The sequence below is a fragment of the Mercenaria mercenaria genome, chromosome 2 (assembly GCF_021730395.1).
Source record: "Mercenaria mercenaria strain notata chromosome 2, MADL_Memer_1, whole genome shotgun sequence".
NCBI classification, from domain to species: domain Eukaryota; kingdom Metazoa; phylum Mollusca; class Bivalvia; order Venerida; family Veneridae; genus Mercenaria; species Mercenaria mercenaria.
The window spans coordinates 33841138-33858597 of NC_069362.1; the positions used below are offsets into that span (position 1 = coordinate 33841138).

Genomic DNA, 17460 nt, shown 5'->3' on the forward strand with positions numbered 1-17460 from the left:
AAAGTAACACCCGGACAATCTGAGAGCATCAAAGAACAATGTGCAATACCAAAGTACAACCCGGACAATCTGAGAGTATCAAAGAACAATGTGCAATACCAAAGTAACACCCAAACAATCTGAGAGCATCAAAGAACAATGTGTAATACCTAAGTACAACCCGGACAATCTGAGAGCATCAAAGAACAATGTTTCAATACGAAAGTACAACCCGGACAATCTGAGAGCATCAAAGAACAATTGCAATACCAAAGTAACACCGGACAATCTGGAGCATCAAAGAACAATGTGCAATACCAAAATAACACCCGGACAATCTGAGAGCATCAAAGAACAATGTGCAATACGAAGTACAACCCGGACAGTCTGAGAGCATCAAAGAACAATGTGCAATACCAAAGTACAACCCGGACAATCTGAGAGCATCAAAGAACAATGTGCAATACCAAAGTACAACCCGGACAATCTGAGAGCATCAAAGAACAATGTGCAATACCAAAGTACAACCCGCACTATCTGAGAGTATCAAAGAACAATGTGCAATACCAAAGTACAACCCAGACAATCTGAGAGCATCAAAGAGCAATGTGCAATATCAAAGTACAACCCGGACAATCTGAGAACATCAAAGAACAATGTGCAATACCAAAGTACAACCCGGACAATCTGAGAGTATCAAAGAACAATGTGCAATACCAAAACAATGTGCAATACCAAAGTACAACCCAGACAATCTGAGAGCATCAAAGAACTATGTGCAATACCAAAGTACAACCCAGACAATCTGAGAGCATCAAAGAACAATGTGCAATACCAAAGTACAACCCGGACAATCTGAGAGCATCAAAGAGCAATGTGCAATACCAAAGTAACACCTGGACAATCTGAGAACATCAAAGAACAATTTGCAATACCAAAGTACAACCCGGACAATCTGAGAGCATCAAAGAACAATGTGCAATACCAAAGTACAACCCAGACAATCTGAGAGCATCAAAGAGCAATGTGCAATACCAAAGTAACACCTGGACAATCTGAGAGCATCAAAGAACAATGTGCAATACCAAAGTACAACCTGGACAATCTGAGAGCAACAAAGAACTATGTGCAATACCAAAGTAACACCTTGACAATCTGAGAGCAATTATCATCACAGATTCAAGTAGCACATGTTTGAATAGCACTTGAAGAACCTGAAATATAAATGCTGGACCAAACTCTCCACTAAAAATAATAAACACTGTTAATGGGTTTAAAAGGGACTAATAGCATAGCCCCATCCAAAGAATCATTTCTATATTATAAAACCCATAAATATATGTGAAAGGCACGAATCACGTATACAATCTGTACATTCAATATTACAGAAAATGGGCTAAGTTTTTTTTCCAGAGAAACTTCTTTTTTGCAGCATGGCCACTGACATTTTGAAAACTGGGTACATGTACCCACATACTTCAGAAAATGTGGGTACATGATAAAAAAAGTTGGGTACAAACCATACAAATTAAAATGAAATGTTCTAACTGAAACAAAATTATGAAGAAGTATAATGAGAAGTGACACTTTTATTCAGCCTGTGTTAATGACAATGGTTTGTTTTACACATGCACCACAGGGATACAGCTAGAGCTTATATTGGAGAAGTCACTTCTCCTCCAAGAGAAGTGGGGAGACTTCTAGGTGAAGAAGAGAGTTTTTCCTTCAAATTTATCATTTCTTACGCCACATAAAACCCCCGACAGTTACTGCAAGCAAGCTTGTGAAGTGATTTGAAAAAAATGGCTATAACTTTCTTGTTCATGGATAAAAACTATTAATGTAACCATTCATTTTCTTAGATACATAATTTCCCATTCAGTGAGTATAACTTTATTCCATAATTCTGAAAAAATGCTGTTTTCAAAAATTCTAGCCAATGCTGGTATTACCTACAGAGTTTTTATAAAAACATGTTGCTGCTATATCTTGCACATAGTCATCAATTTAGCATAAACAGTATCGGACTCGAATAAAAATGAAAAGTAATTTGTAGAAAACTGCCCGATGAAAGTCAGTCTGCAACTGGTCATTGTGAAGTAGATGCCACCTGATGGCTTAATTATTCGACAACTTGTTGAAAAAAAAACGTTCAAAAACGTTGTTTTTGCAAGCACTCGCACATGCTGAAAATTATCGGAAAGTGTCAGATGTAACCGTGATGCTGACTGGCTGAATACTATCGCGTCTAGTTTTATGAATAATTTGATTCGCTGTCAGTTCTTGCAAAAATCTCACAAGTACCTGAAATAGGCGGAGCTTAAATTATGCCATCGTAAATTCAACTCCTCTTGACATCTAGAAAATTGTCAACAGTCTGAATTACGGTAATTTGCATGTGTGAATCAAAAATAAAGTCTGGTTGCTTGAATTTCGGCTCTTTAATTACGAACAATGTATTTTCTGTCAGATTTTTTTACGCATGCATTGTACCCATGGATTTTTAAAAGTTGCTTGCAAGTGACGTTTTATGCGTGAATTACGCGGATTTTAGCATGAATGGGAATGCTGTTTTGTGCATATCATGTTCAACTTAACGCTATTGTTTTATATGTCTGCATTAAAAATAAAAACAATGGTGACAGAAGTTCAAAACTAGAGGGAGTAACCATTAATAATGCACAAGAATGTAAAAATACTGATTCTGAGGGATCAGCTGAATCAGTGATTGCATGCATGATAAACCTGTGTTCTGTACCAAGGCAAAGTGCTATAAATTCTATTTTTGTCACAGTAATTAATAAAAACAGTAAAAACGGAAGTTCTGCATTTATCAGAAGCTGTTTGTTGACTTCCTAGCAGAAACTCCTAGCATTTAGACAGGAAAGCTAAATACCAATACTGCAATGTTGTATCACAAAAATAGTGTGCATCAAAGGTAGTGGGCAACTTCAAAGTATATTCATTATTCAGGTTTATACATGTTGTGAAAAAGCAATCATTATAAAATAATATAAATTATTTCTTTAAAATAATTTCATTTATTTCTGGAGAAATAAGCTTGTTAGTTGCTAAGGAATCAGGATTAATCGGCCTTTATCATTCAGTTGAACTGGTTCTCGTTTTATCAATACAGTACTGATGTGCATGTTCAGCGAGCCGAGAACACAGCCAATTGTTCAATATAAAAGCAAAAAGCCCGTGCAGATTTTTCACATTGCATCTGAAAGGGCGAATAGACCGTTATTATAAACTGACTGACAGATTTCTCACTGTTCTTCTACACGTCGTTCGGTAAAGATAAACCTACCCTCCCGCCACACCCCTATAGTTGCTAATGTAGTAATTTTTATGGTTAACTTAGTTTTTGGTGAAAGACCTGACATTCTGGAGAAATTTGTATCAGATTTGCTGCTTTTTGTATTATACTTTCAGGGTACAGATTTCTTATATGGCATTTACTGAAGTTGTCAGTGAGCTGGTAGTGCAACACTGTGAAGTCTCCGATATCCCAATTATAATCATACTCAAAGAAGTTACGAATGAATGTTCTGTTATAGAAGCCAAGTCGAAGGAACTTCAAAGTACAGTAGATACTTCCTGGAAATGAACTTTTGGATCGTTCCCGATTTATGGAATTCAGATGTATTGTATTCATAAATAACAGCATTCGTTGGAATGTTTTAACTGGAACTGTGTGCTTTTCTTTTAGGATATCGGAAATTAAATTTATGTTTAAGACATTCTCTTTAAAAAGAATATATAGGAAAAGAAATTACATGAACTTGTGTATTACATTAGCTTAGTTATTTTCATTTATATCTTAGCTTCTGTATACAGTACGTTCCACTTAATTGCATATCGGTTAATCGCATATCCCGAAAATTCGCATACGAACTTGAAGCACCGATCGATCCCTATATAATTACCTTTAAAGTTTTTCGCATAATTGCATTGAATTTTTAATCCGTCCCGCTTAATTGCATAAAACATTTGGCTAAAAGTCCACTAATTTGGTCGCAAACAGCGCTAAAAATGATCAAAAGATGCCGAAAATTTACTGTGAATTACTCTAGCCGATCAGTTGTTTCACGTCGCCTAGGTGACAATCGGTGCGTGACAAATTCGTCAACGTGTGAATCACTCAGGTAAACTGGTAATTTAAATACGTTAAGTATGTACAGGTGACGTATTGTTACACTTTTATCGATCTGCACGAGAATTTAAGACCTTTTGTTGTATGTTTTTGCGGAATGAATGTCGGGTAACATCACCCACCCACCCGCGTTGAAAGCGAAAAAAAAATCCTTGACGATTATTGGTAATTATTCTGTTGATAAACAATGTAATTGGCCTTGTTTTCATCATCAATTAACACCCCTTCAAAGAGCTAAAAGAAGTTTGTTGGTATCATGACATTAGAAGTGGAGATCAAAGCTGTATAGTTTCCCCGAGATTTTCGTGGCATTACGTCATGTTTTCGCGCCATGTTGCACATCACTGTTTGATCGTACCGCCTCGGTTCTTAAGTGCTGAGAAGTAGATCTAGTGTTGTAACAATCAATAAAAAAGATTCTTTTTAATTTGTTAAAGCGAATGTCAATATCCCGTATAAACTGACAGGTAAATGTGACAAACTATAATAGCGGATTTCTTACCCCTGTGACCTATTTGCCCTGAAGGAAATTACAAAATGGTTTGAGAAGAATATCTTATTATAAAGTGTCCTGTCAAAAAATACATGTACATGTACAAAGATTCATTCAAAACTTATTAAAAATACGCAACAACATTATTGTTTTGTTTTTAACCGCATTTTCTATGTACGTTCACGAGGTCGCGTAACAGAAATCTGGGCAAAAATCGTTTTACTTCATATTTTTAAATTGCTGCTGCCTTTTCATTATTTAAGATTTTTCTATTCTGTTTTTTGTACTTTCTGGTCAAAAGTCTGAATTTTATGCCCATACTTTGTATCATCTATTTACTTTTAGAAAGTAATAAGTATTTAGGATCGCGCTGTTTGAAATTTTGCAAGTAATCTTATGAAAATTTGACCGTTTTTATAGAATTTTGCCAACATTTCTGATAAAACCTTTTTTAAATCGTTATAGAATTCAAACTATATTACTTCTCAATCGGTGTTGAAAATTTGAAGCGATAAAATAAAAAATTGAATGCGTGACGCGCGTTTTTTGTATACATGTCGATGAACAAAAGTAACCGCGTTGTAAGTTTGGCATTACGATAGGTCGCACGTGCTCGTGGAATGGAAAATTACCAGCATGGCGTTTTGATATCTGTACAATTCGCGGGTAAATTCCAGTCAGTGGTAAATAAAAAATATTGTCGTTTACAGCTTTATCTGTTTAAAACATACACAGGTATGATTAATCACTCCATTAGTGACACATTTTCTAATTAATGTTGCCGTATTGATTCAAAGTAATAACCATTGCTCCTAGAGCAGCCGAAGCATACCGAAACAGAAGCCATATACGTATATTCGGATAAACGAATAGCCCGTTTATTCGCATATTTTGCTTTGACAAATTGGGTATGCAAATAAGCGGACTCCACTGTATATGATAAGGCTCACTGACAGTTATTTCTGTGATAAGTAACTTTTATGAATCTGTAATTATACCTTAAATGTTAGGATTGTCGCTCATATAATGTTGAATAGGGGATCAGGTGAGATATCGAGTTAATTAGATTGCTAAACAATAAACGGTTGGGTGTTTTTTCATTGTTTTGTGGCGCTTTTTATACGGTAGACGCCGAACTAGAGATATATCTATGCGTTTGGTGTGATGAATTTTATTCGGAACAGTTCAGTGTAATTAGCGTTGTCGTCTTTCAGTTATGGACACGGTCTGCACAGTATTGTGAAACTATGTATGCCTTTATCGGGGCCTATCACAAAGACATTGTTGTCTTAAACAGTACACCATGGGTTGTTCATTGCAAAAGATGCACTTTGCTATTTAAGGTTGGTTGACCTGAAGTTGCTTCGGGTCACTAGGTTTTCGTCCTTATAGTACTGGCGAATCGTAGATTGCATTGCATTGCGTTGCTTGCTTGTGAAGTGGTTGTAGTGTACCACTATAGACTCTGGTGATGCCTAGGTTGCTCTGCCTTTTGCGTAGTGAAGCTTCTGTAGTGAATAACTACAGTATTAGTGAAGCATATGTTGTGTTGCATTTTTGCTAAGTGAAAACACTTCGTCTGTGGTGCATCACTGGCGATGCCTAGATTGTTTTGCGAAAAGAAGTGTCTGTAATGCATCACTTTGGTACTGGTGAGCTCAGGTTGCATTCCGTTGTCAGTAGTGCTTCACTGTAGTGTTGGCGATGCCTATGTCGCGTTGTTTCTTGCGATATGAAGTGTCTGTAATGCTTCACAATGGTACTGGTGAGGCCCTGGTTGCATTCCGTTGTCTGTCCGTTGTCTGTAATGCTTCACTATAAAGTTGGTGATGTTGCGTTGCGTCTTGCAAGGTGATGTGTCTGGAGTGCATCAGTTGGTGTTTTGTGTGGTAGGCCCAGTCAGTCCGTTTTTTAGTTTTACTGGCTGAAGCATTGGGCTGTCTCATAAATATTTAACGCGTGTCGTTTTTCGTGGACAATAATGCCAATATTGTCGTTCTTGTTTTTAGCACAGACATATATTAAACAGCTTTCTAGCACTGAGTGTTTGGCGGTAGCCCTTGACTTGCTTCGTGGCATCGTTTTGGTGCGGAGCCGTGGTTAGCTGAGGTCTACTGTCATACCTTCGGGTGTGGTCCGTGTGCTGGGTGCCGTCTGCGGTTTTTAGGGGTCATCGCATCGCGTGTTGTCTCATGCTTGCGCCTGGTCTCCTCTCGCTTGAAGATAGAGCGGCCAAAAACATGCCAACTTAACTTTTCAATGTTTTCTCAGATCTGTTGATGCATTTACCTTAGCAGATGTAGAATATATTGATTTAGAAATCAAGAATTTTAAGTCATTTGTTCGTCATAATGTGTTATATGATCTTAAAATATTTAACAGTATAACAATGAGGTAAATAAAAGACATAGAATGGTACATGTTCTTATTTTATTTCGAGTAATATGAAATAAAAGCATTGCATTAATGGAAACCTGATAACACTTAAAACATTCTGTAAAGTCAATAGACCAATATCATAAATTGTTAAAAAAAAACTAGAAACAACACAGATGCCCACACTATGTGGTTGTTAGGAACGGCAATTTGATAATAAAACTAATTAACTAAACAAGAGTGCCAGAATGTCGCAATATACGCCGTTGCAAATTTCTTTAAACTGGCACCTGTATTTGCGTATGGATTTTTTTGCCAATTATCAAGAGCGCCGCCAAGCCTGAAGGGTTACATCAGAGGATGGGAGCAAAATTTAAAGAACTTGACTGTTGAAGCCCAAAGGACAGGAACAACAGAAAGAAGATATTCCAAAAAAAAACAAAATGTCCACATCCAAGAAAAAATTCTTACTAGGTAAAGTTATGTCAAAATACGTCTAAAAATTGGATGTACCATCCATGTTGTACTACAGAAAAGTGGTCTCAGTTTTCCCTACTGCCAATAATAAAAAAGTTTCAAAATAAGCTATTTATAGGCTATTGATAGTGACAAAAAAGGGAAGAAATTAAAAAAAAAATATTGTGAGAGAACAAAAAGGTATTTTGCCAAATAAAAACTAGTTGTCACATGAGTGACGAATTATACCCCCACAATATAGCCTTGTCACAGAACTAAGCCAATTTTAAAGCCAAACTTACTTAACCTTTCACCTACTGACCTCAAAATCAATACAGGTCTTCTGCTGGTCATGACCAACCTCCCTATGAAGTTTAATGATCCTCGGCCCAAGCATTCTCAAGTTATTGTCTGGAAAAGGTTTAAATGTTCTGGGTCACTCTGACCTTTGACCTCTGGAACTCAAAATTAATAAGGGTCATCTGCTGGTCATGACCAATCTCACTATGAAGTTTCGTGATCCTAGTCCAAAGTATTCTGAAGTTATTGTCTGAAAACCATTTTAAATGTTCCAGGTCACTGTGACCTTGACCTCTGACCTACTAACTTCAAAGTCGAACTTGACTTGTATTTTATCATGTTACATCTGTGTACAAAAAATAATGATCCTAGACCCAAGAGTTCTCAAGTTATCAGCCAGAAACCATATAACTGTTCCGAGAGTCACTGTGACCTTTACCTTTGACCTACTGACCTCGTAGTCAAACTTGACCTGTATTCCATGATGTTACACCTGTGTACAAAATTTTATGATCCTAGGCCCAAGCGTTCTCAAGTTATCATCCAGAAACTGTTTTACTGTTCAGGATCACTGTGACCTTGACCTTTGACCCACTGATCCCAAAGTCGAACTTGACCTGTATTTTATCATGTTACACCTGTGTACAAAAAAATTATGATCCTAGATCCAAGCGTTCTCAAGTTATCATCCGGAAACCGTTTAACTGTTCCGAGTCACTGTGACCTTGACCTTTGACCTACTGACCCCAAAGTCGAACTTGACCTGTATTTTCTGATGTTACATCCTTGTACCAAAAATTATTTTAATCGGTTAAGCCTTTCATGAGTTATTGTCTGGAAACCATGAAAACCAACAGACCGACCGACAAGCTCACTCCTATATAACCCCCCCACCCCCCAAACTTCGTTTTGTGGGGATAAAACTAGAGCACTGCAATGCAGAGCAATATACACAAAGCAAAGTCATATATGACCTTTAACCCCTAAGTGTGACCCTGACCTTGAAGCGAGTCATCCAAAACATGCGCTGAGCATGTCGCCTCAGTGTGGTGAACATTTGTGCCAAGTTTCTTTGAAATCCTTCAAGCAGTTCAAGAGTTACAGAGTGGACACAGCAAAGTCATATATGAGTCATATATGACCTTTCACTCCTAAGTGTGACCTTGACCTTGAAGCTAGTCATCCAAAACAAGCGCTCTGCACGTCGTCTCAGTGTGATGAACATTTGTGCCAAGTTTCTTTGGAATCCTTCAAGCAGTTCAAGAGTTACAGAGTGGACACAAAACACATTCATATGACCTTTGACCCCTAAGTGTGACCTTGACCTTGAAATGAGACATCCAAAACATGCGCTCTGCACATCGTTTTGGTGTGGTGAACATTTGTGTCAAGTTTCTTTGAAATCCTTCAAGGGGTTCAAGAGTTACAGAGCGGACACGAAATTGCTAACGGATGGACGGACGTACAGACGGACACTGGGACCAAAACATAATACGTTCCTTTGGGCGTATAAAAAAGTTTTAATATAAGTTATTTAAAGTAACAACAAAGGGAAGTTAATCCTAAAAACAGTCTATATAAGTTGACATTAAACTCCTTACCAGGTAGAGATAGGTCAAAATACACCTAAAAATTGGATGTAACATGCATGTTGTACCACAGAAAAGTGGTCTCCATTTTTCCCTATGGCCACTAATAACAAGAGCACCGCCTTGCAGGTGCTGATGCTCATCTGATTTTTTTTGTTTAATAGAAAAATTGTCCTACCCATGATTTTCTAAGTCCAAAAAGGGCCATAATTCTTGCAAAAAGCAGGATGGAGTTATGTCTCTTGATGTCAAAGTCAGCTTATGATGGTGAACAACTGTTGCAAGCTTCAAAGCAATAGCTTGAATAGTTCAGGAGAAAAGCTGACCTAAACATAAAAAAATTAACCAATAAATCTGATATTTTCTAAGTCCAAAAGGGGCCATAATTCTTGCAAAAAGCAGGACAGAGTTATGTTTCTTGCTGTACATGGTCAGCTTATGATGGTGAACAAGTGTTGCAAGTTTTAAAGAAATAGCTTTGATAGTTTATGAGAAAAGCTGACCTAAACATAAAACTTAACCAAGAAATCTGATTTTCTAAGTCCAAAAGGGGCAATAATTCTTGAAAAAAGCAGGATGGAGTTACGTTTCTTGATGTACAGGGTCAGTTTATGATGGTGAACAAGTGTTGCAAGTTTCAAAGCAATAGCTTTGATAGTTTAGGAGAAAAATTGACCTAAACATAAAACTTAACCAAGAAATCTCATATTTTCTAAGTCCAAAAGGGGCCATAATTCTTGCAAAAAGCAGGATGGAGTTATGTTTCTTGCTTTACAGGGTCAGCTATTGATGGTGAACAAGTGTTCCATGTTTCAAAGCAATATCTTTGATAGTTTTGGAGAAAAGCTGACCTAAACATAAAACTTAACCAGACAACGCCGACACCGATGCCGATCAAGTGATGACAATAACTCATTTTTTTTTTCAAAAAATCAGATGAGCTAAAAACTAAGTAAAACTAAGGAAGTAATTCTAAAAGCACAGGTGCCAAATGGAGGTGAACATTTGTGCCAAGTTATATTAAAATCCCTCCATGCATGAAGAAGAAATGCTCCAGACAAAGTCATTCTTAAATTTGACCTTTGACCTATAAGTATGACCTTGACCATAGACCTAGGGACCTGGTTCTTGCGCATGACACTCCGTCTCATCGGGTGAACATTTGTGCCAAGTTACATCAAAATACCTCCATGCATGAAGAAGAAATGCTCCAGAAAAAGTCATTCCTGTATCTGAACTTAGACCTAGGGACCTGGTTCTTGCACATGACACTACGTCTTATGGTGGTAAACATTTGTGCCAAGTTAAATGAAAATCCCTCCATGCATGAAGAAGAAATGCTCCAGACAGTCATTCTTGAATTTGCCCTTTGACCTCTAAGTGTGACCTTGACCTTAGACATGGTGTTGTGTTATGGTGAATGTTTATGCCATGTTATTTGAATATCAGTACATGCATGTAAGTTAAAAGCAGACAGAAAATGAGCTTAAATCATTGACCTCTAAGCATGAACTTGACCTTGAAGACTGTGGTCTGGATTTTGCACAAGAAACATGCTCTTGTTATGGTGGTCATCTGCGTAGAGTTATTTCACAATATGACAAAGCGAAACAAAGATACAAGTTAGACTAAATTTTGTACACAGACAGATGGATGCAGAGGTAACAATAGCTTCCCCCTTCATTTACAATGGTGTGGCATAACTACAATTGATGTATAATTTATGCTGTATGCTTTGTTAGGCTTCAGACAAAGTTCAAATAATGTCAACGGAAATTGCAATACTGTAATTACATAAAACCAACCAATGCAAATTTCCTTAATGATGTCAAGATATGATTACTAAGTAGTTAATCATAACAAACCTTGGCTAATTTTTCTCCGTCCTCCGTTTTAATGATCCTCTCACTGGCCATATCGGATTTGTTGCCTAGCAACATGATGACAACGTCTTCTTGAGCATATTCATTAATTTCTGTGAGCCAAGCCTGTAATGAAGTCATTCAAAATCTTTTGTTATGCTACAATCACAGTAGGATGAAATAAAATTGACTTAATAATTATAAAGAAAGTCTTTGCTGAGATTTTTAGTGTAATGAGTGTGGAAGAAAATACCTCCAGAGGGAAAGGGGGGGTCCCAGTTAGGTGTCTGCGCAAAATGTTTTTTGATTTTATTTATATTTTGTGGTAAAATACCTACATGTATTAAGTTTCATTAACAAGTGTTGCTGTTACCAGTTTTGACTTACTTTTATAGATATTCACATTTAAAGTGGGTGGGGTAATCTGACACGTGACCAGCCAGGAACACAATTTCTGTTATTTTTTTAAAAATGGTTCTAACTTTTTACCTGAAACTTTCATGATAAAATAACTATGCAATGGACATTCGCACAACATGTTGCATTTTAAATTGTACTGAATACTTTTTTCATCACAGAGCCACAAAGTGGTCTAATCAAATTTACTGATTTTCAATGGACGAACTTTACCAAAAAACTAAAACATTTTTCATTAGTTGAGATATTAAGGTGTTATTTACAGCAAATATTGCAAACTAAATAAACATTAAAATGACAGTATATCAGTACACTCTGATTAATATTGGAAGAGTGGTACACTCTCAAACTGGGAAAAAGTGGGTGGGGTAAATAAATATTCGAAGCAACACTACAAAAATTGTGTAGTTGTTAAGAAATGGCCTCAGATTGTCTATTACTATCTTAATTTTATTAAATACAGCATTGACTGATAAATTTTAACAAACAATTTCCCATTTTATACATGTGTGTCATGGAAAAGCATGGACCTTGAACATGACATGTAGACAAACCAAATTAACCCTGAAAGCTCAAAGTATTTAACAAAAGGTTTTGCCTGAGGCAGTATATTTTAAGGAAAGCTATTGTTCAAATTAGCATTAAATTTTCTGCATTGATTTTTCCATGGCACACATGTATAAAGTCTTATTAAAGTGAACAAATTTTGTTAAAATTCATCAACCAAGTCTGTATCTAATAAAACTAGAATGTGTCTGCGGGACACAGGGTGGCCCCCTCCCCCCGCATGGTACATTGTCACAATAAGTGGAAATAATTCAAATGTTTGCAGTCTTAATGGGGTATAGCCTCAAAAAATACTATGGAAAGGATTCATTATTCTATACCATATACTTTTTGAGCTATGTGCATCACAATCAAAAAATCCACTATTTTAGCTATTTCAAGGGCCATAACTCTGTAATGAATGCTAAAATTCTCAAGAAGTGCCATGTGTGCAAAGGTCACATTATGATAATGACTCAAGCAAGGTTTCAACAATTTACATTTAAATACTTCTGAGTAAGGCACCGAGAATACTTCTGAGTAAGGCACAAAATTAGGTACAAATGTACATTTTGTTACTATTTCGGGGGCCATAACTCTGGAAATAGGGGCAAACCCAGATGAAAAATAGTAGATGCGCAAGTTCATATCATGATAAACACTCATCAATTCATATCAAATTCTTTTTGAGCTAGGCATGTCACAAGGTGAAAATGTGCATTTTTGACTATTTCAGGGGCCATAACTCTAGAAATAGGGCGCTGACCCAGATTAAAAATAGGAGATGCGCAAGTTCATATCATGATTAAGACTAATGCAAGGTTTCATGAATCTATATCAAATACTTTTTGAGCTAGGCGTGTCACAAGGTGAAAATGTACAATTTTTACTATTTCAGGGGCCATGACTCTAGAAATAGGTAGCGGAGCCAGACGAAAAATAGGAGGTGTGCAAGTTCATATCATATAAAGACTCATGCAAGATTTCATCAATTTATATCAAATACTTTTTGAGCCAGGCGTGTCACAAGGTGAAAATGTGCATTTTTTTACTATTTCAGGGACAGTAACTCTAAAATTAGGGGGCTGAGCCAGACGAAAAATAGAAGGTGTGCAAGTTCATATCATGATAAAGACTCTTGCAAGGTTTCATCAATTTATATTAAATACTTTTTGATCTAAGCGCATCACGAACTTCGGACGGACGCACGGACGAATTGACGGACGGACGCACGGACAAGAGCAAATCTTTATGCCCCAACCACTCATTGGGGCACAATTAAGATAGTAATAGACAATCTGAGGCCATTCCGTAACAACTGCACAATTTTTGTAGTATTGCTTCGAATATTTATTTACCCCACCCACTTTTACCCAGTTTGAGAGTGTACCACTCTTCCAATATTAATCAGAGTATACTGATATACTGTCATTTTTATGTTAATTTAGTTTACAATATCTACTGAAAATAACACCTTAATATCTCAACTAATGAAAAATGTTTTAGCTTTTTGGTAAAGTTCGTCCACTGAAAATCAGTAAATTTGATTAGACCACTTTGTGGCTCTATGCTGAAAAAAGTATTCAGTACAATTTAAAATGCAACATTTTGTGTGAATGTCCATTGCATAGTTATTTTATCATGAAAGTTTCAGGTAAAAAGTTAGAACCATTTTTGAAAAAATAACAGAAATTGTGTTCCTGGCTGGTCACATGTCAGATTACCCCACCCACTTTAAATGTGAATATCTATAAAAGTAAGTCAAAACTGGTAACAGTAACACTTGTTAATGAAACTTTATACATGTGGGTATATTACCACAAAATATAAATAAAATCAAAAAACATTTTGCGCAGACACCTAACTGGGACCCCCCCCCTTTGTAAATCAACTCTGAAAAACTTTAAACCCACTGAAATGAACACACTGTATTTAAATTACAGGGTTATTGCACATTACTGCAACTTTTGGCAGATTTGTATCACCTCACACAGAAATGGAAGTATAAAATGTTGCAGTTATGGTGCATTTTCAGTGCATTTTCCCCTGGAATTGGATTAGAATGTTATTTCTTCAGCTCTCATAGAGTAAATATAAACTGATGATGCTGGTAATGTGTTTGGTGAAAAAAAATGTCTTAAAGCTGCTAATTTTACACTCAGTTATGTTCATTTCCACTACGTCTGCATGAAACAGCCAAACATAAAATGTTGAAAAATCCTCTCCTTATAAATCCACACAAAATACTGGCTTTTAAAGTTTTCAGAGATATTTTGCAAAACTTTAGAAAGTTTGTATCAGGGCACTTCTGCAACACTTGTTTAATTAGATCTAAGAGGATTTGTTGTTTATCCCAAAAAGTGTGTCACACATATGACCCATTTTATAGCTGACTTAAAACTGGCGATAAACTATATTTTGTAAACTTTCAACTATTTGTAAAATTAGTGCCATAATTATGCATTCTGAATAAAAAAACTTAAAATCAAATATTGTGTGAAGTTATTTTAAAAGTCGGGCAAGTAATACCTGATATAAAGATTTTTTTAAAGTTCCCACTATATGTAAATACAGACACAATGGGCAATGCCCTCTGATGGCCAAGTTTTTTAACAATCTGATTAGTTTTATTTTTATCTGAGGGTCACCTAAGACATATTTCTGTGAAATTACTTCAAAATCAGACCAGAGTTATAAGAGGCATGTTGTTTGAAGATTTTCCTATTTACAGCTCTGACAGCAGAAGACTATACAAGGAACATCCATGTCAACTTTAATAAACATCCACCAGTTGTTTCCAGAGGTGATGCTGTTTAGAGAAAAATAAGAACAACTGGATGTAGAACAGGGCTCCGGAAATTTGCCGGTTTGTCGGTTTTGGACCGATTTTAGACTTTTCGGACCAATTCATGAAGTGAAAAAACGAAAAAAATCGGTCCCGTAAAAATGGAGAAAAGTATAAATTTCGGTCTGAAATCTCAATACACGATCACCTGCCAAGAGGAAATTGTTGGTCGCACCCTCAGATAATCAATAACCGTGTCAAACGGTCTGATTGTCACCTTGGTAATGAATTGTTCCGTAATTAGCACGTGACACAACTTTTGACTGGTTTCCAAATGCTTTTGACGGGGATCCACTTCTTTTATTTAGAATCCGACAGATTGTTTTATTTCAATAGGCTATGTGTGAAGATGGGTAAAAGAACAAATGGTTATTGCATTTAATGAGACATCACACATGAAACCGATATAAATAATTTTAAAATTACTTTATGTAAATCAGATTACATGATTCATATGGGACTCCAGTTGAAACAAGTACCGAAAATCGTCTTTGCAACACGACTACAAAAAAAAGAAAAAAAAAAAAGAAAGAAAAATGGACTGGCAAACCTGAATGATAAAGAAAACCGGAGTGGCGCTGTTTATCAAATCGGTCTTTAAAAAAAAAACGTTTCCAAATGAAATTTTGTGTACATCAGAAGAGAACATATAACTTTATAATTATTCATGGCCAACCCACGTGACCTTTTGGTACTATACACGGGAAATTCAATCTCAGCGTTAACATTACGTACACATTAGGTCCATGGCAGAGTATTCTAAAAATACTGAGGATGTTTGGCAGAGACTATGTGTCGAGTAAGTCACTTTGACGCATTGTGTTTTATAAAATTCCATCAAATAATGAGGAAGCATCACAAAGTATCTGGCATGTATACGGTCCCGAAGACACGTGCGTTGGCTTTTAGACTAGTTAGGTACACGGTGTCAAGAAAAACAATGCCTTAGCAATTTTATCCTTGCAAGTATTTTCTCGGAAAAACCTCGAAATTTATACAAAGTAAAGACCACATATAACACTGAATAACTGTTTTCATTGAATGGTAACTCGCTGTGACTGGTAAATCATTTTTAAAGCATGACATACTTATTTCTTTACTCTTATCACGTTTTACAAATATGGTATATCGGTAATACGGGGGGGTAATGCCGATGTCGTGATTTTTGTTTTGGACCGATTGAGTTCTCAAAATTTCCGGAGCCCTGATGTGGAACATACTGCAGACATCAATTGGTCACAATAGCTCACTCCAAGCTTGTATAGTCCTGAGGTGAGCTAAACCTTTTGACGATGAAAGACAAATGAAAGACATTCTCAACAATTCACCATAGTGTATATTGTGCTACAATGTGATGCAAAAAGTCTTGATCTAAAACTCCAATCTTGCACGCATATCAACATCACACAATAAATGTATATCAAGATTGAAAGTTAAATTTATAAGATCATCTCTGTATTTGTGAAAGCCTCAGTACTATCAACATCTTACAATATCCCCTAGATATTTCCTCCTGAAAACTTCACCCTAAATCACCTCATACCTCATGTCGTTACTCAATTGACTAATGTTTCCCTAATTCAGTATGATCTGTTTTTGCCCAGTTAAATGGAAAAAAGAAATTGATTTAAACCTTGAACATCATTATTCCTTGGAGGCGGGCGTTCCAATAAAAAGCTTGAAAAATCAAATTTCCTACTAAAATGGGAGTCATGAAACAGATCTCAGTTAACTTGACAGTGCACTATGGTTTCTGGTCAAGTAATAACCTTCAAAACATGAACAGATGTGGGGTAAGAAGTCTTTAAATGTAAGAGTAATTGTTTTATTAAACTGTAATTTCGCCATGTATTGGGCACCATCTCTTTTACAGTAACTGATCATTCCAAGAAAATTTTGAAAAGACTGGAAGCAATTTCGTCCATTTTGCAGCCTTTTTAAAAAGTTTTCACTATCAATCTATAAAATTAGTTGTATGCAAAGAATTAACAATAAATTGAAAATATACTGAAAAACACTGACACTTCGCATGTACAAAAAATGGAAACAGTGACTGTAATTTTAAATATAAAACTGGATCATTTTCTATGTTCCAATGTACACAGGAGCTAAGAAGAGATGACATTTTCAGCCATTAAAGTCTGCTTAACAGATGATATCTGTCATTTGTAATTCAACAGAATGTTCTCCATGAAACTCCACTGGGATGCCTATCCCTGTCCAAGAGACTGGTGTCAAATGAAAACATATAAAATGAACTAGACATATATCCATAGCACACTGGTGCTCCCACTTCCTGTCAATGTACATGGACTCTTAGATGAAGGAGTTTTTTAAGATACATGTATATGCAATACAGCTTTATAGCACTCTATGTGCATTTTTCACTTAGTCAAGGTCCGTAACTCTGTTCTGGCTAAGTGAAATCCCAACAGAACACC

At 36.2% G+C, this 17460-nt stretch overlaps 1 protein-coding gene across 2 annotated transcripts in view; it reads right to left on the reverse strand.

Moving 5' to 3' along the window:
* LOC123563676 (ras-related protein Rab-37-like) overlaps positions 1-17460 on the reverse strand; it is a 200313-nt gene that overhangs the window by 36183 nt on the left and 146670 nt on the right. For both annotated transcript variants that reach the window (XM_045356615.2, XM_045356614.2), the window contains exon 6: positions 11215-11337. In XM_045356615.2, coding sequence (XP_045212550.1) covers positions 11215-11337 — 123 coding nt within the window. The remainder of the gene's footprint in view (positions 1-11214; positions 11338-17460) is intronic.